General features: G+C 40.6%; 1 protein-coding gene across 7 annotated transcripts in view; it reads right to left on the bottom strand.

Annotated features, from left to right (window-relative positions):
- The window catches only part of mctp1a (multiple C2 domains, transmembrane 1a), a 201,090-nt gene that overhangs the window by 4,231 nt on the left and 173,038 nt on the right, over positions 1-23,821 (bottom strand). For 5 of the 7 annotated variants that reach the window (XM_082170002.1, XM_082170003.1, XM_082170005.1 and 2 more), the window contains 4 exons: positions 22,879-22,980; positions 13,998-14,107; positions 12,601-12,710; positions 12,102-12,199 (listed from right to left, as the gene is read on the bottom strand). In XM_082170002.1, coding sequence (XP_082026128.1) covers positions 12,102-12,199; positions 12,601-12,710; positions 13,998-14,107; positions 22,879-22,980 — 420 coding nt within the window. The remainder of the gene's footprint in view (positions 1-12,101; positions 12,200-12,600; positions 12,711-13,997; positions 14,108-22,878; positions 22,981-23,821) is intronic. The other 2 variants (XM_082170004.1, XM_082170008.1) reach the window with 1 other exon arrangement.

Raw genomic sequence — 23,821 nt, 5'->3', positions numbered from 1 at the left:
CAGTCTCAAAATTATTCAAGCCCCTGAATAGATATCTTCACACTTCACAAAAAATATATTTAAAAAAATAGCGAAAGCACTAAATGTTCCTAGTGACACTGTTTGCGTTTACACTACTTGGACAGGACAGGAAAAGGAAGCTATCAACGGCTCCAACCTGATTTCCGAGAAGGCAGATTCAGAAAAGCCCTTGAGTGACTGCAAAAGACCTGCAGCAAGACTTGGTGGCAACATGCACTGAGGTTTCAGCTTGCCCAGAAAGGCGCATACTATACACATGCTAGAACTCCATGCTACTGACCAAAAAGCACAAGAAAAGTCGGCTCCAATTTGCTCAAAATCATATAAATAAGGCACAGAAGTTTGGGGATTCTGCTCTGTGGAGCGATGAAACAAAACTGGAACTTTTCGGCCCTATGAAGCATATGCAGAAAAAAAAACACTCCCTAAAGTTAAGCATGGTGGTGTTCGGTGATGCTCTGGGGCTGCTTTGCATCCTTTAGCACTGGAAACCTGATGGATTCATTGAAGTATAAGGAAGGAAAAAATGTCATGCCGTCAGTGAAGAAGCTGAAGCTTGGGCATCATTGGACATCCAACAGGACAATGATCCCAAACATACCTCATATTCCACCAAGGCTTGGTTGCAGAAGACATCCTAGGAGATTCTACAGAGGCCATTACAGTCACCTGACTTGAACCCCATAGAAACTCTCTGGTGGGATTTGAAGAAGGCAGTTGCAGCACGCAAACCCAAGAATATTACTGAACTGGAGGCCATTGCTCAAGAGGAATGGGCTAAGATTTCTCAGAAACGCTGCCAGAATCTGGTGTCTGGTTATACATTTCGTTTGCAGAAGGTCATTACAGCAAAAGGGTGTTCTACCAAAGTACTAAAGCTGCTTGCCATGAAGGGGTTGAATAATTTTGAGAAGGCAGAAGTCATTAAAATTTGCATTTTCAGTTGAATTTGGGGAAACCACTTGAAACATTTGTTGTGTTGATCTATTTCAATTACTTTTGTTTGATTTGTTAATTGCAAACAGCTAAAAGTCTGTTCATTTTGCCAATAAACCTGATTTGCAATGGGGGTTGAATAATTTCGATAACAACTGTGCATAGCTGCCTATCTAAGTAACGAGGATGCTCACTAGGTTTTGAAACAGAGCAGGAAGGGAAGATATACCAGCTCAACATTCACAGTCACCATAGCAAGACAGTCAAGTGCCTCTGAGCAAAACAGACAGATCACTGGTTTTCCCTCAGATCTGGCCCTCAAACTGACTGACATCATTCCCTAAGAAATGTGGTCCATGTACTGCCAACTCAACAGAAACATCAGTCACCACCTACACTGTGGAGTGTGTCCATCTCACAGCCATCCATCTTGAAGGTGTGAGGCTGGGTTTGCCTGTGCCACATACAAACACAGCATCAGTAGCTGAATGTGATCCACAAATGACTTTTCTCTTAACCGATTTTCATCAGGACAAAAAGGTAAAATGTACTGTAAGCATGGAAAATGATAAGCATCAAATTAATTGACCATTAATTGTTACAGCAGCAACATACTATAAATAAAATACAATACATTAATTAAAGTAAAAAAACGACCCCAAATGCACCACAACAAGCACAACATATAGTTTAGTTTAGTATAGTTTAGTTCCTTTATTTTCCACAAGTGGAAATTTGTCTTTGGCTTCACTATACACCACACACAAGGACACGAACACAACATAACAATATACATACAAAATATAAAACAATAACATTGCCATATGTACATATACAATCTATGCATACATATCCACCCCTAATCATATTCATATCTTCTCAACATTTAAAATTCTAATGCTATTTGGCACAAATGACATCTGGTACACATTTTTACTCACCCGAGGTTGTCTAAAACGTCTCCTTGATGGTAACAATATCAGACACAAAATAACACAAGTCTTGATCACATTTGATTAAACAATCTCACGGCAGTTGGAAGAAAAGACCTTCTGTATCTCTCTTTTGAGCAACGTGGGTAGATAAGTCTGTTGCTAAATGAACTACACAGTACACATAGTACACTGTATCATGGAGGGGGTGAGATTTATACTTCATGATGGAGGACAGTTTCCCTACCATCCTTTCTTGCCCAATTTCATCAACAGAGGGCAAAGACCAGCCCATAACTGAGCACACCTTCCCAATCAGTTTAAGTCAAGTCTGTTTTTGTCCCTCACAGAAATCCCCCCACCCCAGCATACCACAGCATAAAAAATTACAGATGCCACTACAGTGTCATAGAAAGTCCTTAACAATACTCGACACAACCCAAAAGATTTCAAACGTCTCAACAAGTGAATACGACTCTGACCCTCTTTATACAAGTAATTCCTGTGATCACACCAGTCCAACTTATTTTTTCAGTAGACACCCAGATATTTGTAAGATTTCACAATTTCAATATCCACTCCTTCAATATTTTCTTTCGGAAATCTATTACAATCTCTTTGGTTTTACTTGCATTAAGTTCAAGGCTATTCAGCTTCCATCATTCAACAAAGTTCATAATCAGCTTGATACTGTAGATGCAATTAATCAGATGAATTAATCAGCACATAGCTGAATTAATTCAATTAAAAACTGTAATCAAGTCAATTAAAGTCAGCCTTAAAAAAAAAACCATAATTCAGGGTTGACAATAGGGTCCACACAGTAGCTGCAGCTAGAGCATTTCTGGAGGATTTCAGAGAGGCCTGGCATTCGTCGTCGTCAAAGAACGCTTTAAATTGCAGCCTAACGGGGTCATTATTTTCGTATTCACTTTAAACACATCAGGGTCGCGTCTGACTTCAGAAGCCTCCCTTGAACTGCGTGTAAACAAAAGTTTGCGTGTCAAGGTGAGGCGATGAAGATCGACATTAGTGAATCTAATGGAAGAAAAGAAACGAAGGCAAACAACAATAAAGGCTCAATCAAAAGTAGCGCTATAAAGAGTGTGTGGCACGTCAGAGGCTCTATTACACTTAACTGCTGACAGTTATGCCATCCTGTATGGTGCAACAAGCACTGCAGCTTTAATGACAGAGAGCTGTCCCACCCAAGATAACACGCCACACTAGTTAGAGTCAAAGAAGCACGCGGAGAAAGTAAAAAAGGGAACAATACAAAGAAAAGAACTTTAGTAGTTGGAATGAGGGGGGTTAAAGTGACTACGGTGAGATAGCAATTTGGAGCAAGTGCCGAGCACAAAGAGAACATCCGTGGAGACGATGGGTAAAGACCTTACGCTGCTCAAAGGCTGCTCCACCCTCGCTCCGCTCCCCCATGTTGACAGTTGCACTACAAAACACACTTTGAAGTACGCTCTTGTGGAGGGGGCGCCACACACACGAGCGCTTCGTTTAGCGGTGTCAGGCGCCGTCCCGGGACCTGCCGCAGCAGAGTACGCGATGCCGTCCCGCCGCCAAGCGTGGATCGGGGTTTGAAGCCACATGGGCGACAGGCAAATATAAATAAGTAAATGAAAGCTGAACATTTTTAATGATACTATGCTATGCTGTTTATAGAGAAGGAGAGAAATCTTGCCTGCTTCATCTCTAGTGACACCTAACCTTGCATTAGGGGCATTAAATGCTCCTCTAGAAGAGAAAAAAAAGGGCTTAGAGACGCCCACAGACAAGCTCTCATCCATTGGTGAGAAAAAAAATTTTTCGAGGTGAAAAGAGAGGGAAAAGGCACTGAGGAAAGTTTCTCCTAACTTTTTATTTTCCTACGGTAAGGTGCATGCTAATTGCTTGTTTAAACTCTAAATAGAAACCCCTGGTGCAGCAAAGACAGGCCTTTGATACAGTATGCACGATTGAGGAAAGTTTCAGCACCTACACAACCAACAGGACGTGCTCTCTCCTCAGATACAAGAAAAATGATGGGGAATTGCTGTGGGAGGCATCACAAAAATGCCAAAGGCTTAACTTATGAATATTAATTAGGGGGTGCACACATAATTGAACATGGTATTTGACTGTTTTAAATAAATAAACAAACAATCTATTGATATGGATATCTGATCATATTACAAGCAGTTCACACTTTTCCTGGGAATCAAACCCATGACCTTAACATTGCTAGTGTCTCTACTTTTTGAGCCACAGGAATGATACTCTAAATAGGAAACTAAAACTGGCGGTAAATGTCTAAAACACTATATATATATATATTATATATATGTTACATATTTGTGTGTGTGTGTGAATATATATATACATATACATATACACACACATATATTAAGGCCAAGTATGATAACCCATACTCAGAATTTGTCATCTGCACTCCCCATCCAGGTTAGTGCACACACACACACACACTGCAATCTATGAACACACACCCGGCGCAGTGGGCAGCCTTTTCTGCTGTCTTGCTCAAGGGCAACTCAGTCATTTCCTGCCAGTTTTGAGAATTGATCCCACAACCTTCGGGTTGCCAGTCTGACTCTCTAACCATTAGGCCATGACTGCATAACATACATGCACAGAAGACCAATATATGATGCCTTCAGATAGAACAGATAGTATGCCTTCAAGCCCTGTAGGTTGCGAGTTGGAGCCACTGCCGATCAAACTTGTTGGCACATCCAACAGATGCTCAATTGGATCGAGATTTGGGGAATTTTGAGGCCAGGGCAACACCTTGAACTCTTCATCATGTTCCTCAAACCATTCCTGAACAATGTGTGCAGTGTAGCAGGGTGCATTATCCTGCTGAAAGAGGCCACTTACATCAGGGAACAACGTTGACATGAAGGACTGTACATAATCTGCAACAATGTTTAGGTGGCACTTATTAATTATTGGCATGAATGGCTGGACCCAGGGTTTTCTGGCAGAATATTGCTCAGAGCATTAGACTCTCTCCACTGGCTTATTGTCGTCCCACAGTGCATCCTGGTGCCATCACTTCCCCAGGTAAACAGCGCACACGTACACAGCAGGCCATGTGATGTAAAAGAAACTGGGACTCATCAGACCAAGTAACTTTCTTCCAATGCTCCCAGATCCAGTTCCGAAACTCACATGCGTGCTTTCGACGTTGGTCAAGGGCTCTGAATGGTCTGTAGCTACAGTACGCAGCCCCATACATTATTATTATGCGTGTATGTGTGTCCCACCCATAAAAACACAACACACTAGTTAGTCAAACAAGAGTCAATCTGGCCTAGGAAAATTGACATCTTTGTGCTTGGAGTTTTTGTGTGTGTGTGTGTGTGTGTGTGTGTGTGTGTGTGTGTTAATACAATGTGATGTGCGTGATAATACAATGTGATGTGCGGACATGGTTAAGGCTGGCTGTCTTACAAATAAATTATGAACACATGCAAAAACAAGAGGGAATCAGTGAAATATTAGTGATTGATTGTGTTGTCAATGTATTCTTATTCCTGTGATTTGTTTTGTTTGTTTTCTGTGCATTTTTTTTGCTTGTCTGTTTACAAAATAAACAGTAAATAAAACCTGTAGCTTTTTTTTTGTGCAAAAAGAATTTTTTCAGATAAGTACTTTAACCAAGAGTAGTGATTTGTTCTTCCCTCACATTTAAAAAATATAAAATATTTTGATGGTTCAACTGAACTTGTAGGGTCATTAAAAACAAATATCCCCTTCAGACATCACTTTTGGCCTGTGTGTGTGTGTGTGTGTGTGTGTGTGTGTGTGTGTGTGTGTGTGTGTGTGTGTGTGTGTGTGTGTGTGTGTGTGTGTGGTGTGATGATAGATAGACAGACGGACGGACGGACGGACGGACGGATGGATGGAGGTGGAGCTATAGATTGGGGTGCAAGAACAAAAATGAAGAACACTATAAATCTTTGCACTGGATTGCCACTCATTATTAAACACAAACAAGTTGCAAACATTAGCTTAACAATAGGGGATACATACATGCCTGCTGCAATCTATTCCATAAAGTGTAGGGGACAAAATCAGCCATTGCAAAAAGTGTCCATAAATGATAGCCGTGTCCTCAGAAAACAGACAAATTTTGCTATTGTTTGCCCTCTTTTCTTCTCTCCTCAAGTGCGTGCCCTTCGCAGGTGATGAATTGGCTAAGAGCTGAATTGCACGGCTGCGGCTGCATTTTAATCTCAGCATTTGCATAGGCCATAATGGAGCCCTTGGCGTGCTAATTGCTAGCGTCCCAGTTACGCACGCAGTTCCTCCATTGGCTAATGGCACCATAAAGCATGCGACAGGACACGTCTTAGACACCTGGTAGAGAATTTTAAGTTGGTAATGCCAGTTGGCCTCATTTAAGGGAGAAAGTATTGCATTATATCAGAATGTGCTTTATTTAAAGCAGTGAGGCAGACGCACAGCAGGTAAAGATATTCTCGGAGGGGTCTATAGGCGGGTACATGAAAAGAACAGAGTGTGTAAACTGGGAGAGTAATTCAAAGTGAATACACACCTCACAGCAGGTTTGATATATCACAGGTCTCCTGCAGTGCACTTAAAAGGCCATGGGCTCAGTGCACAGAGGTGGTATGTATTAAAATTTACAACAAACCTTAGAATAAACACAGCACTTGTGTATAGTGTACACTTAACCTGCCTGATCTTCACAACACCTTCAACGTGGGCAACTAATAAAGTAATTTAATGAATGTATCCATTTTGAGGGCATTTTCCAAAAGGAGAAAAGGACAGCAGTGCCTTCCCAAAAAAAATCTGGAGGAGAAAGTAATCAACAGTCCAAAAATATATTACAACAAGTGTGAACCCACTAATCTAGTAGAAGTGTCCAACAGCGACACCAGCGGATAAAGTTTCAGAGGGAGGTCTTGAGCTCACTGTTTTGAAGTATAGTGTGGATGTGAGTGTGAATGGAGAAATAGAGATAAATAAAATAAAATAAAGTAAAATAGAATAATAAAATAAACTGTGATGGACTGTCCTTCCATCTGGGGTGTTTCCCAGCCGAGATTCTAGGATACGCTCCAGCATCCCTGTGACTCTACATAGGACAATCGTTTTGAAGAATGGATGGATGGAAAATAAAATAATTGCAATTAATATAATTAAAAAATAAATAATAATAAAAAAAATAAAAAATAAATAAACAAACAAGAACAAGTAGTACAAATAAAATAAATAAAACATTATTGTTACTGTATTCATGTTTTTATAACTTCTGTTATTTGCAAAGCATGTAACAACATTTAAATGTAAGAAATAACCTTTAAAAATAGTATACTAATATGAATATGTTAATATTATAGTATAAGATGCTTATTGATAAAAGTTTGGTAAACTGTGTTCCATTAAACCAGTAATTGTTTAAACATCATATGAACCTGAAACATTAATTAACATTGATAAGAAAAGAAACCCAAAGCCAGAGAGGAGAATTTGCCTCCTTTTAGACCACAACACGTCACTGATCTGTATCTACCGAAATGCATGTGCATATTTACCTTATGTAGCCCCGCCCCTTTTCAGCGCAGCACCCATAGGGCCCTATCATGCACCCATAGGGCCCTATCATACACCCGGCGCAATGTGGCGCCAGGAGCGACGCAAGTGTTTTTTGCTAGTTTCAGCCCGACACAGTTATCATCTTCACGTTGTGCGCAACATTGTTTAAATAGCAAATACATTTGCCCCTATTTGTGCACCCATGGGCGTGCTGGTCTGAAAACGAGGTGTGTTCAGGCGCCTTGTTGGCTCGTTGCTATTTTGAGGCAACTGAAATAGACTGAAAATTGGCCGACAAAAACCTGGTCTAAAGTCAATGGCGCAGTATTTTCTTGTTATTTAAAGGGTGCATTATTAATATGAGCCTATAGGTGGGTGCACAACGCGCGTACACTCTGCTTATTACACACACAGAGTGTACAGTAGCACACCCTGCCAAATATGCCAAATATTAAACATGGCAAATATTACAAATAAAAGGATTGCAATGTAAAAGATTGTTATTGTGTACATAAAGATATGACGGAATCCGGCTTGTCCCATAGATGGTCCGCACATGAGCAGATCCGTTTCATCTTTGGAGAAGTGTTCAGTCTTTCCACTTGCAAATTCTGACATGTAAATAGCGAATCCACCATGGCGCGAGCACAACTGGCTTTTAAAGGAGAACTTGGTAACTTTTTTAACTTAATAAAACTGTCTAGAAATCATTTGGATGGTTAAACAACCTGTTCTGGTGATATTGGTGACTTTCCCCGCTCCCCCCAGCGTTCCCAGGCGGAAAACCAACCTTGCAACTTGCGCACTGCCGTCCCGGCAAAGTGAAATTGGAAGTCTCGTGAGAAGCGAGAACTAGAACGAGAACGAGCGCGAAACACAAATTGCTTTACGGCAATTCGACATAAACACACACGCATGTATGATGTATTACCAGATTACTCACCTCGGTAGACATAGCTCCTCGCGATACAGTTGGCTTGCTCCGATCAAAACAAACGCACATGAGCAGCGGTAGAGAGGGGGAGGAGGCCGCCGCATGTGAGTTTTTTACGACCGTGTTGTGAAATATACGCCCCCCCACAGCTGTAGGGGGAGCTCGTGGGGAAAACATGCGACAACAAAAGGGAAAATCAGCGAAGAAGTGACTAGAGTTCGCTAGAGTTACAGAGTTCTCCTTTAAAGGGAATGGGAGATCAGACTCTGATTGGTTGATTGCACTTTACGCCCAAAAATTACTCATTAAGAGAATAGGGATAATCCTTTTAGACCATGCGCTGGGCGCGCTGACCATTTTTCCTGTCGTTAAACTAGCAAAAGTGGATTCGGACACGCCCTAAGTACATTTGCGCCGTTTTAGACCATGGCGCTTAGGTTGTTAAAATAGGGCCCAATGTGTTCTGTCTTCCGGTTTGAATTTCCACAACACGAAGGCAAGATCTTACAGATTTATGAATGAACCGCTCATCTTCCCGGTCTACATTTGTTATGCCATCCACTTCAAATATTACAATGTTCATAATAACTTTAGTTAACTCTACAATAAGTAAATCCACTTCACCAGCTAATTACTCTTCAACAGTGATGCCATAGAAATATACAGAGCTAACGCAAAAACGAAAGTTCAAACACAAAATTCTAAAGAAGGCTGCGTGCTTATTTCTCTGGTGCATAAGGTCTATACGAGCAGTGCACTCAAAATAACACAAACAAGGTGAGTAAAGAAATGCACCCACTGAGCTGTGGGAGTTGTAATTTCCCATTCAAAGACACTCTGTACTCACAGACTGCAGCACAGATGCCCTTTATATAAAAAAAATCATTAGGAGCTCATCAGTTCATGTTGTTCTGAGGCACCTCCAAATGATCTGTAAAAGAGGCAATGCTGGCCCTCTCTCTCGGCCTTGCAGGGCTTTCATCACGGGACGGTGCGGGAGGCGCAGGTCGCATCAGAACCTCAAAAATAGCCCTCCATTTGTCACTTGTGCAGAACGTTCGGGCCCCTGGGCATGTGCAGATCACACCCCGATGCAGGGGCGCTTTGTTTGAGTCTCCGAGGTCCCACAGAAGCACAGCCTCCGCCCCGCCCATTGTCTCTAACCCAGAAAACAGAGGTGAACGGACCTCCACGGGCAGTTGTGCGATGCAGAGCGGAACGTTCCGCACATCATGCTGATGTTCAAGTACTTTTTTGGACTGTCCTAAATCAAAAGCTGTAACAGGGCACAGAAAGCCCACGGCAGCCTGCTCTTCTGAGCGTGAACCTCACCGTACATCATTAGCCAGGTCTCCTCTGGGCCTCCTACCTGCAGGGACCTTCTGGGCTCCAGGTGTTTGGGGTAAACGCACCTTAGCGACCTAGCCGCATCGTGCTAATTTAGAGCAGGCTACCTGCAGCTGCATGGCCGATGCAAAGCCACGCAGGGGCTAGGGATTACGACTCTATAGAGATCAAAGCCTGCCGGCCGCCCCGGGCTCATCAAAGGCGAGCGTGTCTGTGCTGATGTGGCAAGCGATTGGTCCTGGATCAGAGCCCTGTGTCACCCCCGCCGTCAGCACCGCAGGGTTTATCCCGACACAGAGGAAGCACGATAACAGGCCAGGCTTGTGTTTACGAGCTCAGGTTTTAATTGCAGTTAAACGCCAGCACCTTGCTGCTCGAACAGAACGCTGTTGATTAAGAACGGGACAATGGGGCGGGCCGCATAACTCAGATCTCACGGTTAATGTAGAAGCAGACCGGGAGAGGATTACTGCTTTACACTCATTACACTCAATAACAAAGCATGACTCAGTACAACACAGCAAGAAGTCTATAAATCTACCGAGAGACACGTGCAGACTAACAGGGATAAGAATATAATTGGGTGTTTTTTCAACTACGGATATATGGATATATAAATCCACAGGATGTAAGATCCAGAAGGTAGATTTGTGGACTTCAATAACACTAGTAAACTAATATTTTAATATAAACTAATAATATTTGTTTACTTTTTTGTTAACAATGTGATTATACTGTGTGTGTGTGTGTATATATATTTTTTAATTTTTTATTTATTAATATTTGTGTGTGTGTGTGTGTGTGCGTGTGTGTGTGTGTGTGTGTGTGTGTGTGTGTGTGTGTGTGTGTGTGTGTGTGTGTGTGTGTGTGTGTGTGTGTGTGTGTGTGTGTGTGTGTGTGTGTGTGTGTGTGTGTGTGTGTGTGTACACAGTATATTATACCGTTTTTTCCTTTCAAAATTGTATTCTGCCATTTCTACCACATCACAAATGATGTATTATGTTTGATAACATTCTGTGGTAAAAAATAAAAAATTACCTGCATAAAACATATCTGAATAAAATCAGATGGTGGTGGCGCAATGGATAAGACACATGCCTTTGGTGTGAGAGACCCGGGTTCGAATCCACTGTGAGACACCAATGTGTCCCTGAGCAAGACACTTAACCCCTAGTTGCTCCAGAGGCGTGCGACCTCTGACATATATAGCAATTGTAAGTCGCTTTGGATAAAAGCGTCAGCTAAATGAATAAATGTAAATGTAAATAAAAAAAATAAAAAAAATGTATAGCTACCATTTTATACATCATAACTACTTTTTGCATAATTTGACTGGGAATGATACACACACACCAAAAAAATAAAGATTATTCACACATCTCATATTTCATATCAATCTTTCTCCCTGGTAATCACATACACTAACTTATAAAAAAATATATATATATTATTACGGCCAAATTGTTGGTCATGATGGAAATAGTGCAGCATCTGAGAGATTGTTAATACATTTTAAATGTTAAATTTTAAAAAGTAATTACATTTTAAATCAATAAACAATGATTAGATTAGTTTTTGAAGTGTAATAATTTTCTATGATGGATTTTCATACTTGAAGATATACAATAGCACAAAGAAAATTATGCAGACATGATAAGAAGTTTTCAAGACCTTCAAAACACAAAAAGAAGTAAGTTGACATCTGTTAAATCAAGCCCTGGTACATACCATACTTATAGCTTAAGAAATATCAAATTAACAAAGTGTAAAATCAATCAAATATTAATAAGCATTTTATATATATATATATATATATATATATATATATATCCACAGAATAAAGTGCCATTATAGGTATAAAAGTTTAGGTGAAGTTTGTTTAAAAAGTCAACATCTTGCACTCTTTCCATGGTAATGAGTCACAAGGCTGTCTGTGATGACAAGAATAGAATTCCCTGATTCTGCATTTATGCATATTACCATGAGCGGAAAGCATAAATTAAAGGGAGCCAGAAAACTCTGCACAAATACATTCTCCCACAGCAGAACCATTTGAGTTCATTGTTATTATTTTATTATGTTTGCCAAGGCTAGCATCACTATTACTGTTGCTCATTCTTAGAGATGGGGATTAAAACAAACCAATAGAAACTAAGTTTTAAACTTCAGTGCATAACTCCTCCTGCACTGTCTGTGCTACATACATAAATGAACCCTCAAATCATGGGTATTGTAGAGAGGTGTGAGACGTGACAATTTTAGAATTGGCAAAAATCTAAATACATACATGTGTCATAATTTTTGGGTAACCATCAGAAAGTCAGGGTGAATGTCGGAAGGAATTAACCTACCACTTGAACGTCTGAGGGCACTCGGGACAGGAAGTCCAACAGCTCATTGTTGTCGATGCTGTACGGGTCTCGCAGTTTTTTGGTGAACTTGTTGACCCCTGAAAGTTGAAACAACAGTGGTGATCAGGCCTCACAGAGTGCAGTTCAGATGGACCTTATAAGATCCTGCACAGATTCTAAACCCTTGTCTTTTTACTTTAAAGAATAAGCTGCTATGGAGCTGACAGAAGCTCTGCTCTCTGACCTTGTAGAGCCTCACATCTGAACACACACGGGGCATTAGCTACTAGTGAGTTTGCCCTGAGCTCTGCAGTTTACTGTCCTCCCTGCTGTTCTGGTGGCGAGTCCCTGGAGCATGAAAACTTTAACTGCCACTAAACCCTGTGACCTCCTGCAATAGTCTATTTGCAATTCTAAAACACGCTTTATGTAACATCCTACTCAGTCTTGTTATTTCATCATTCATGACAGATTGTAAGCGTAATGGATGATAGCTCACCCCAGGCCAGAACGATGTATCTGATAGGAATGTAGTACACCACAAGAGTGGCCGCACACAGGGCCACTATGGCCAGCCAGCTGAGGAAAGGCACAGTCCAGTTGAAAGTACTGAGAACAGAGAAAAGGATGAGTGTCATGTTATTTCTTCAACACAGACTTACACCGTGTATACACTGGACGCGAACGGTGCAACGCAACAAAATACAAAAGAACCCATTATAATCAGTGATAGTGTTTATACTGGATGCGGCACAACATGACGGCACTCCAAAAAACTGATGCCCCATTCAATGTTTAACTTACTTCATGCAAATGAGCTACTTCCGACAACGGTGTCTACAATGGATGCATCAAACTGAAAGCTCCAAATCCATTTGTACTATCAAGCTGTTGCAGCCCAACAAAGGTCACGCCTGGTGTAGACACGGCATTACACTTTTTCATGTGAGTGGGGCCTTATAAAATATTGCAACTATAGTAACATTTTCTATCAAAACAGCATAGTTATAAAAACACCTATAAAACAATTTTGAAAGCGCTTTATTGTACAGTCCTGTTCCCCATGTACATACTATGTACTACTTATAGTAATTACATTAAGGGACTATCTTCATCCATACTTTTGTCTGATTTTGCACTTTTTCTAGTGAGATCTTCATTGAGGTTGCTAACAGGGTAAAAACAAACTAAATTCAAGATGCATTACCATTCCAAACGACTGAGGTCGCTAAGATTTCTTAAAATGTTTTTGAAAATAGTCTCTTTGCGGCTGATACAAAAATACAGAAAAATGTGTATAATATTGTGAAATATTAGTACAATTTAAAATAATATTTTCTATTTTAATACATTTTAAAATGTAATTTCTGTGATGGCAATGCTGAATTCCCACCAGTCATTATTCCAGTCTTTAGTGTCACATGATCCTTAAGAAATCATTGTAATACAATCATTTGTTTTATTATTATTATTGAAATCAGTTGTGCTGCTTAATATTTTTGTGGAAACTATGTCATGTGTAGAAAGTAAAAAAAAAAAATTTTTTTTTAAATCAACATTTTTCAGTATCAGTATCACTATGTTACTGCTATATTACATTATAAATGATTTTACTATCACGTTTGTCAATTTAATGTGTGCTGAATAAAATTAAAAACGAAAATCTTACTGACCCCAATCTTGGTCGTTACCTTTTTAGGTAAATTTGTCTTATGTTAAGGATGCTTACACAAGGATGTTTGGAAAACAAGACAAAAAATAAATAAATACTGATTAGGAATATGATTTTTGCAGTGTAAGCAAGTGTGTGTGTTTGTTTGAGTGCGATGTGACAGAGGTTGGCACGGTGGTGCCCACGTGTCTGCTCAGACACAAGCAGCGAGAGCTGAGACTTACTTCTTTATCCTCTCACCATAGGAGGCCACTTCATCTAGAGCATTCTGTACACTGATACACACATCCTGAATGGCATACAGCTTGTTCATGAAACCCTTTCTCTCTGAGTCCTAAAAGAATGAGAGGGAGAGAGAAAGAGAGAGAGGCTGGGCAAATGTATTTTTATTTTTTTTCACACAGCTGAAAGAGCATGAGAAGCATCAAAGGCTTGGCCAAGCTCTTTTTCTCTCCAAATTCTCCATTCTGCAATAGACATGTTTAAAATTAATCACAATTTGTGTATCAATAAAGAGAAGAATATTTATTGTAATACTTTTTTCAGAGAGAACTAGCTATGTTGGGTAACCAGGTTTTAACAATGCTGACATCATTGTGGCCATCACCACCATCATTACTATGAGCATCAAAAATCTTTTCTTTTCAACTTCTGATGGCCTTCAACTGGCCACAAGAACCTCAAAAGTAGGCGTCAGTTCAATGTTTCCACAGTCAAAAGGCTCTGATTTTATTCTTACAATAAGAAGAGTCATGCAACAATTGGGTTGACACAGAATGCAGTGACTGAGTGTGGACACAGACAGAGACTGTTGTAGTGCATTGATGTGCTGAGACAAACAAACACGTACACTTCCGTACACCTAAACCCTTAAGGAGAAAGTTCACACAAAAATAGACAATCTGCAAAACATCTCATTTGAGTTTCACCGAAGAAAGCAAATCATACAGCTTTGGAATAAAGCAAATTATGACAGAAATGTCATTTTTAGGTGAACTTTTCTTAAAAAGTACAAGATTAAAACTCAAAATTCATCCATTTAACCTACCTTCCTTCTATCGGACAACCTTTTGAAGAGAACAACAGAAATCCTGGCCTATTAGCAATGTGAAAACTCAGCTACGTCCGGATTCCCAAACCCTGACACAGGCTATGCCCCACCGGAGGGCCTACACAAACGGACTGGCAGCACTTAAGAAGAACAAAATGTCCTGGCGAAATGGACCCAGAGGGAGGGCACTGCCATGCAGCAGCGAGCATTACTATGCCTTTGCCCTGTGTCTGCTTTATGAGAGCTCCAGGCCTCTGCTCAACCCTGCCCAGGTTTATCTGGAAGCACTTCAGTCGCCATCCTCAGGCCTTTCATGGAGATCAATTGAAATGTCACTGCAGTGGATCATGTCCACAATGAGACGACCAGCTACTGAACCTCTGGATCAAAACCCACTGTGCAAATCAAAGCAGCAAAAGAGGGAGCTAGTGTCCCCAACATAGAGACGCTAACATAAGATGCAAGTGGATACCACAAATTATTTGTATTTAAAAGAATAGTTCATCCAAAAATGTAAATCCTGTCATCGTTTACATACCCTTGTGTTGTGTCATGCTCCACAGAAGAAATTCATACAGGTTTGGAATGATGTGAGGGTGAGGAAATGATTACTACTTTCCATTTTTGGATAGAACGAACCTTTTGATGCACACCTAGTATGCTTAAATGTGTAGCAGGTTTTTGCATGCTTGAGCCACAGTCTTCATCTGTCTGTCCAAGCCCAATGCCTAAATTAATTTTATGTAGGTTTAAATACACATCATGTGTCGGCTCTGAAAGACAGAGTGACGCAAGCGCACAACAAGGAGATTAACACCTTTACAAGCAGGACGTGTCTACAGTCGAAATTAAATATGTTCTCAATCTGTTTGACCCCAAGGCCACTCTTAGTACAAGACAATATTCAAATGCCTTTATCAGTTTAATGTTGTTTAATCTTTAGTGGTTCTGCACCCCTGGTTGATTTCTACACACCAAACAGGTATTGTAAAATGGTATATACAACTCATGCCAACAGTGAAGCAAAGAATGAGACTGGTACTGGAATATCCTCCCCAAAATGATGAAATATGCTTATAATTCAGAGATGGGTCTCAGGAAAAACCAGATCAAACTGTCTGTACTGCCTCAACACACAGAGTGTCCCATCCATCTCCCATTCTTTGTACTGGATCCCACATTTGAAAAATGAAGCCCAATATGGCCTGCATAACCACATCGCCTTCCCAAAAAGCCACACAAGACAAATAGATATAATTAGACCACGTCCCAGGGTTATTTTTCTTAGCAAATATTTAACAAGACTCCCCTGTCCTGACTCCCATCTGGTTTGCGTTATCAAGCGAAACAAAAGTCCAACATACACTCCATTGTATCGGCCGCTATATGAGAAAAGAAGACTTTGAGGGACAAGGTATCGGTGTGTGTGCGTGTCCGAGTGAGCGAGCGAGGGTGGAGGTGCAGGTCATGGGTCTCTGCAGTCTAAACCATTACCACATGGCCCTCAAACCGTGAGCTAACTCCGATTTCCTGCCTTCAAAAGTGGATTGAGAAAGGCAGGAGGTTGGAATAACACTAGCCTGGGGAGAGGCTTGTTTTCACTGCTCCTCCGCACTTCTCTCACACACACATAAACACGCTCACACCACTACAAGCCGAGGAGCAACTTGCCACAGAAGAGCCCGCTGTGGATCCTAACTGAGCTGTGGGCCGCTGGAGCGACACATGGGCATTCCATTACCTCAGGTCCTCTTCCTCACGTATGCGGACACACGTCGCGACACAGCAGGAGGCACACTTGATGTCAGCGGGCAAAGGGAAATTGATATTTAGTCAAAAATCAGTTCTGTTTAAAGTGTCTTCCAACAGTGCAGCCAAATCTGAACTCTTCTAAATGCACAATGTCAAAATGTAAAAAGTTTGAATCAAGCTATCACACGCTCTACTGAATATCAGCACTGCTGTAGGATACTGTACATTACAATTCCACTACAACAGCCTGATTGCTTTGAGAGTGTTGACTTTTAAACTGCAGTTCTATAAACAACACGTTTAAGGGTCAATTTAAATCTAAGAGTGGCCATGATAAACAAAAGGGAAAATATATAGTTTAAAATACATAATAGTTTTAAGCTTTGTATTTATGTTTGTTTTATATGGTTTTGAAAAACTTTTATACCATTTTCAAGAAAAGTTTCAAATTAATGACTCAAAATGTAGTGGTTTAACAATCAGATAAAAAGTAATAACATATTTTCCTCACACCTTGAATTCATGTGAGCGCACATATCTTTATAATTATTTCAAAATGTTTTAAAATATTTTTCAAGATAAAATACATTTTTACAAATCAAGAGTTTTACAATCATGCATTACCAATTCATGAATATCTTTAATATAATAAAAAATACATTAAAATTAAATATATATATATATATATATATATATATATATATATATATATATATATATATACATACACACATGAAAATGTCACATCATTGACACAAATATTGATTAGCATGTGGTCAGTTATTTTTTTCTTTTATTTTTTTCACATAAAAACTTTAGTCTCACCACTAACAAGATGATTTAGATCATTTTAATTTACATAGGAAAAAATAGCAAGTGCTTTAACAAAACAAGCTTCTTATTTTGCTTCAAACCCTCTGGAATGCCTTGATCCATGTGCAATACTATAAAGATAAGGTTACACTTGTTAATGTTAAGGTGGCATTGTTACTCTGTAATACTTTATTTTTACTTTAAATATTTACTACATGTACTTACTATGGTTAAAGTTAGGATTAGGGTTTGGTTAAGGATTAGTTACTTGTAATTATGCAGAATTTACTGTTATTTGTAATTACATGTAACGTGTGTAACTAAAGTGTTACCAAAGATTATTTATTTATTTATTTAGTCCAAACAATAAATGCCACAGATGCAGTCGATTGGATCTAAACAATCTAAACACCAGGCCATGTCACAAAGACCTTTTAAGTATTGTTCTCAAAAAGTGTCATTCTTAATGTGAAAACCGACTACCTGATTAATCAAATTACACCTTAATTACACTAAATGTTAAACAAATTTGTGAAATCAGTGGTTGGCAAATAAATTAACATACTCTTCCATTTTGAAAGTACAGTGCCGACCAGAGTGTTACCATTAAACTGTGTTCTGTAAAAATGAGTGCAGCTGTCCGGGACCCCCTAGCGCATCCCTATTACCAAACTCCTTAGGGCTGCTAGTGCTACAGGCAAGCAGAGGCAAGTCCATTCCAGCCAGTTCCAAACATCAGGCTATTCACACCTCAACGTCCCATCAGGAGGCTCCAACTCCTTCGCAATGGGCAACCAGCATAGCGGGAGACTGATGAGGTTGGCACAGACCAGGAAAGACACTTCGTAGAGGGCATATCTTGTTTGTTAACGACAGCAGGAGGGGGACCGATGTCCCAGGGGCGCCAAACTTCATTTACACCAAAGCCAGAGCCCAAACGCAAGAGGACGGACCCCCAGCCGGGCCTAATCCACACCCACACCCTTCTCTCGGCGTGTTCGGGGGGAGAGAAAACAAGATTCTTTGATCTACGCAGCACTAAAGGTGAGGGGAACAAAGGAGGCAGATAAGATAGAGATCAAGATGAAAATGAAATCATTTCACCCGGGCCGGGCTGCTCCCTGGATACGTGTATTATTTGTTTGTCTTCTCTCATTTCGAGCCAAAGGAGCGCTGACCCAGACGGGCAGAAGTAGAGAGCGATATCACTAAGGAAAAGAGTTCCACACCTCTGATGGCAAATAAAGCCAAGACATGTCCCCTCAGACAGACGTGAGCCCACCTCTTATCAGCGAAAACATGAAACGAAAAACAACTTCTTTAAATAGACGAGTGCATTAATTTTCCAAAAGTAGTTCATTAGCACTTTATTCATAATGAATGGGACGGGGGAAGAGACGTACAGGGAAAGGCTTGTCAATGAAATTGTTCCTCGTCTTCGTGTCTGAGCACTTTGGGAGGTTAATTAAAATTGCAGTTTAATTAGATTTGAGGTGTGTGTCAGACTAAACGGAAACTCCCCTGACTGCCTGCTTGATCCCAATAACTTCTATCCCAAATACTGGATGCCAAAATATATCCCTACATCAAAAGGAAAACCATTCACAGAACTGTTTTTAAGGAGTAAATATAAACAAAAATCTTTTGACACAACCTCAAATACATCATCAAGAAAACAAGCAATTTACTCTAAGTAGTATTCTGAGAGTTTGTGTATATGATGTTTGGGAATTTCCTCTTTGATTCTCCTAAAAAAATTATCTAGTTCAATTCAACACTTGCAAGGTTTTATTTTTAATTTATATATAGATGTGTGCCTTATTAATAGGAAAGCAACAACAAAGTATTCACTGAAAAAAAAAATGGATGAATGGAACAGAAACAGGGAAATGGTGCAAACCAGGTTTTGAACACAGTCACAGTCATGGGTGTTTGCCACTGCATCACGGATAATTTAACAAAACACCTGTGATATAGCATCACAACAAAACAAGAACTTCACACACACACACACGCACACACACACACACACACACACACATGCACAAATGTATGTTTCAAACATTTGGGAATATGACAGAAGTTCAGAGGCACTATCCTCGCCTCTCAAATCCCCAGGTTCTACCTTTCCTCAAATCTCTTGTGACACTCCAAAAATAGGTGAGATTCTGAATGCCACGCAACAGTATGTGACCATGAAGGCAGCAAAGAAGCTATTGAGCTACTCTCTGGAGATCCACATGCCCTCACTGTGGCGTTCCCTCTGGAAACAGTATTCTGGGCCAAGGTCTAACAACAGTCTTTGTGACTCTTCAGCAGGTACTGAACAATATTCTGCTCAAATTCAGAATGGTGTATTTTTAAGTGTTTGAGTACAAATAAGACAGGTTTTAATCCCTTTATGAATCAAATTTAAATTCTTAAAATGCAGGGGCATCCAATCCTACCCCTGGAGAGCTCAGCTCCAATCCTAATTAAACACACCGGAACCAGCTAATCAAGGTCTTCAGGATTTCTAGAAACTTCCAGCTAGATACAGTATAATTGGGCAGGTTGGAGCTGAACTCTCCAGGAGGTTGGACCTCCAGGAACAAGATTGGACACCCCTGGTCTGTGGGCTATTTGCGTGCTTTACAAACTATGACAGCAAGTGAAAAGAGCAAGAAAGTGATTATACCAAAATTCCCTCAATCAAAAGTCTACCCCTACTAAAAATGGGTCTGTCCAGGCTAAACTAGCAAGACTTGTTCAACCAGCTTCTGGAAGTTCATGATGATCTAAACTGTTTTTTTTATTTTTTTTATCAGAGACTACACGATATAAGTTTTATTCAGTTTGCTATGAATTATAGCTAATCAATCTACGTGGAGATCATACAAAATGTTGTCTTTCATAATAGCAAATAAAGAGATATGCTGCACTCTTCACTTATGTTGAATGTCTGACCTTTACTTTTATGTATGACCATTGCGTCATTTGCTCTCTCTCATCAGACACAAAAGAAAGGTTTTAGTCATGACAAGCGAGCACCCTCAGTTTTAAGGAGCACAAAAAAACTGCATCCACACTAGCTCCCCATTGCCCTGAGCTCCCATCACTGTGCAATGACGTGCAGATGAATAACACCGTAAACAGGGAGAATAAGCTTTATTTTACGTCCGACCTCTGCTTCCCACTGCTCCCTGCTAAAAACAACAGCATTAGGCTCTAATGGATCCGCTGGAGAGCCGGGTTCACCTTCGCCATTACTCCCCAGGCCTCCGCACCCAGCGGGCAAGGCACTCCATCAGCCCCAAGGTCAACCTGATAGTTGCCCCTGTTCTCCAGCCTCTCTGATGATGCCCCTAACCCCTGGAGCGACCCCCCCCTCCTCACCTCAGATCGCTTGTGTTCCCCCTGCTCTCCTTGCCCTGTCCTCTCTGGGTCCCTGGATGCCACCTGATGATGAATGGAGCACAATAAGCTCCATCCACCGCTGCACTGGATTTGCCCTGCTCTCTCCATCTCGCAAAAATTAGGCCGTCAAACTGGAGAAACATCATCAAGCTGGGAACCAACAGGCAAACCAATATAGCTCATATGCTCAGATGTTCAAACCCACACATTTTCAAAGTTTACAACTCAGTAGGTGGTCAACAACAAACATTCAACAGAATTAGGCCTGTTATGAGTTCACATGACGCGTTTGGACACGTTTCTTAGAAGGCAAAAATATATAAAAAAAATATTTTCTATAATCTTTGTCAGTCTCCCGACATGTAGCACAGTTGCGTTTTGGGCAGCTCGACTTCGAGTCCCAGCTCGTGGTCCTTTCCTGATCCCACCTGCCGATCTCTCACTTTGCTGCCTGTCAATTCTCTATACCTGTCCCAATAAAGGGAAAAAAACACCATATGAAAAAAAATCAAAATCATAGTTTTGGAATGACATGAGGGTGAGTAAATGACGACAGAATATATCAATATTAACTATCTATCTATCTATCCATCCATCCATCCATCCATCCATCTAATATATATATTTACGTATATATATAGTTTAAGTACTAAATAACCTAGTTGACCTTAATCGACTAGTCGGTTGTTGGACAAGACAATCATTGTAACCCATCCCTAGAAAGTAATGTGGCATTTAACGATGCAGTGTCCCATTACACTAAACAATCCAAAATGACACACAGTCAGTGTGCTGAGATGCCATCTATTACGAGTGCATGTAGACGTTCTCAATTTTTTTAAAGTTTCCTTGAGGGATGCGCTTCTCAAAAGGATATAAATGGCAATGGCATCCCTCCACTTCGGGGACAAACTTCAATATACCCTCATTATTCATTCATAAACCATCTTCTTGGAAGCTTCTTTCCTTGTCTATACAGCACAGGTTCAGTGTTCCTTTATCGTTATCTGAGCTGCAAATGAGTTTCTCATGAGATGCAGTCATCGAATAAGCCATGTTGGGTCAGCCAGTGGCTGGCGCACTTGCTGTTTTGAAAAAGGTTAGTGACAGCACAAATATGTATACCCCAATTCACATTGAATGCTTAGGTTATTAAAGCACACTACAACCTTTAAGCCAAAACCATAAGGAGAAAACCCAAACCCAAAAGCCACTTTCTACTGAGCAGGTTGTCATATTAAAGGGTTAGTTCACCCAAAAATAAAATTTCTGTCATTAATTACTCACCCTCATGTCGTTCAAAACCTGTAAAACCTTCGTTCATCAATTATTCAACAATTCTCTTCCACGTCATTCTCCTATGCTGTTGACATAGTGTTAACAGCGCAGCACTTACAGGTTCTACGTCAGAACGCCGCCACACTATTGGCCGACGCTGGTCACGTAAGCACCATGGAACATGGGTGTGATGCTGATGCAGGAACTAGCTAATAGTGAGCCGGCGTTCTGACATAGAACCAGGAAGCGCTGCACTGTTTAAACTACGTCAACAGCAAAGGAGAATGACACGGAAGAGAAGAGATTGTTGAATAATTGAACGAAGGTTTTCAAAAAGTTTTCTCGTCGCTTCATAACATTAAGGTTGAACAACTGTAGTCACATGGACTATTTTAACTATGTCTTTACTTCCTGGGCCTTGAAAGTTGCAAGGACATTGCTGCCTATCAGAAGGTCAGAAACCTCTCGGATCTCATCAAGAACATCTTAATTTGTGTTCCGAAGATGAACGAAGGTCTTATGGGTTTGGAACGACATGAAGGCGAATAATTAATGACAGAAATTTCAGTTTTGGGTGAACAAACCCTTTAAGGTGACCTAGCATTAGCACCAACCGGACAAGTGTAGGAAGTTTCCAGCTATTCCAGAGTCCAAAAAATAACTATTGGTCACAAAGCTAGTTCTTCAAGATAAAGAAGGAAGAGTGACAACTGAGAACAAAGTGAAAGGTGAAAAGGAGCGACAAACAACCCTGCTTGGCGTGACAGACGATGAGCCATAGAAGTGAGACACGGGGACATACGGACCACACTTACCACCATCACGCGAATCCACTCAAAGTGCCAGGAAGCCAAAATATCCGCAAGGATATGGCTTTCCGGCAGCCGGCCATCCTGGGAGGGGACTGAACCCGGCACCTTGTGGACCAGAATAAATTGAGATCTTTATAAGGAAGGGCTACAAAAGGAAAAGAGTTAGACAAAAAAAAACATTGAAGGCTACTAAGATGGCTCCGGACCCTTGAGAGAGAAAAAAATCCACCTGATATAAAGGCAAAATAGAGAAATCAAACAATGACGCTATTTTACACAACAAGACAATGCCCTGAGTGTGTGTAGGATTTTTCTAATCTCTCTTTATTAGCCAAACATGATTAAAATGCAGTTCCTAGGAGCATCTCTCCCCTAAATAAAAAGAAAAGGGAAAAGAGCCAAGGAAAAAAAAAGTCAAAAGCATCTTTTACAGCATGAAGCTTTTCATCTTTTAGAGGCGCTGAGAAGAAAAGGAGGCAGAGAAGCACAAACATTCTCTCTTTCTCTCTGTATTCTCCTTAGCACTGAAGAAAGCCACGTTACCTGAGGATACGCATCGCGTATCACAAGCTCAATAGCCCGAGAACAAGTTTTCAGTCACAGTTTTTCAAAGTAATAAAAATAATCCCTAGCACACTCTTTAGTCCAATTACATACTGCCATGCAGCTATCGCCCAGATCAACCCCCTGCCTCTGCTCGGCTGGGTTTAACCCTCCGTGTGTTATCTCCAGATAAGGCTTGCTTGTAATGCTAGATTCTAGCGGACATAAATGTGCATGAATCGGGATCAGATTGTCAGTGTTTCACAGTGCAAAGAGGTTAGCTTATGTTTCTCCCTGCTAAAGTGGCTGTGGTGTGGTGGAGAGAGTGGGTAAGAGTAGGCTAAACACTAAAAACAAGGTCAGGTCCAGAGAAAGAAAGAAATAGAAGAATATTTGTTTTACC

Source organism: Leuciscus leuciscus (assembly GCF_965113295.1).
Source record: "Leuciscus leuciscus genome assembly, chromosome: 5".
Taxonomy (NCBI): Eukaryota; Metazoa; Chordata; class Actinopteri; order Cypriniformes; family Leuciscidae; genus Leuciscus; species Leuciscus leuciscus.
This window is presented reverse-complemented; position numbering and strand designations above follow the sequence as displayed.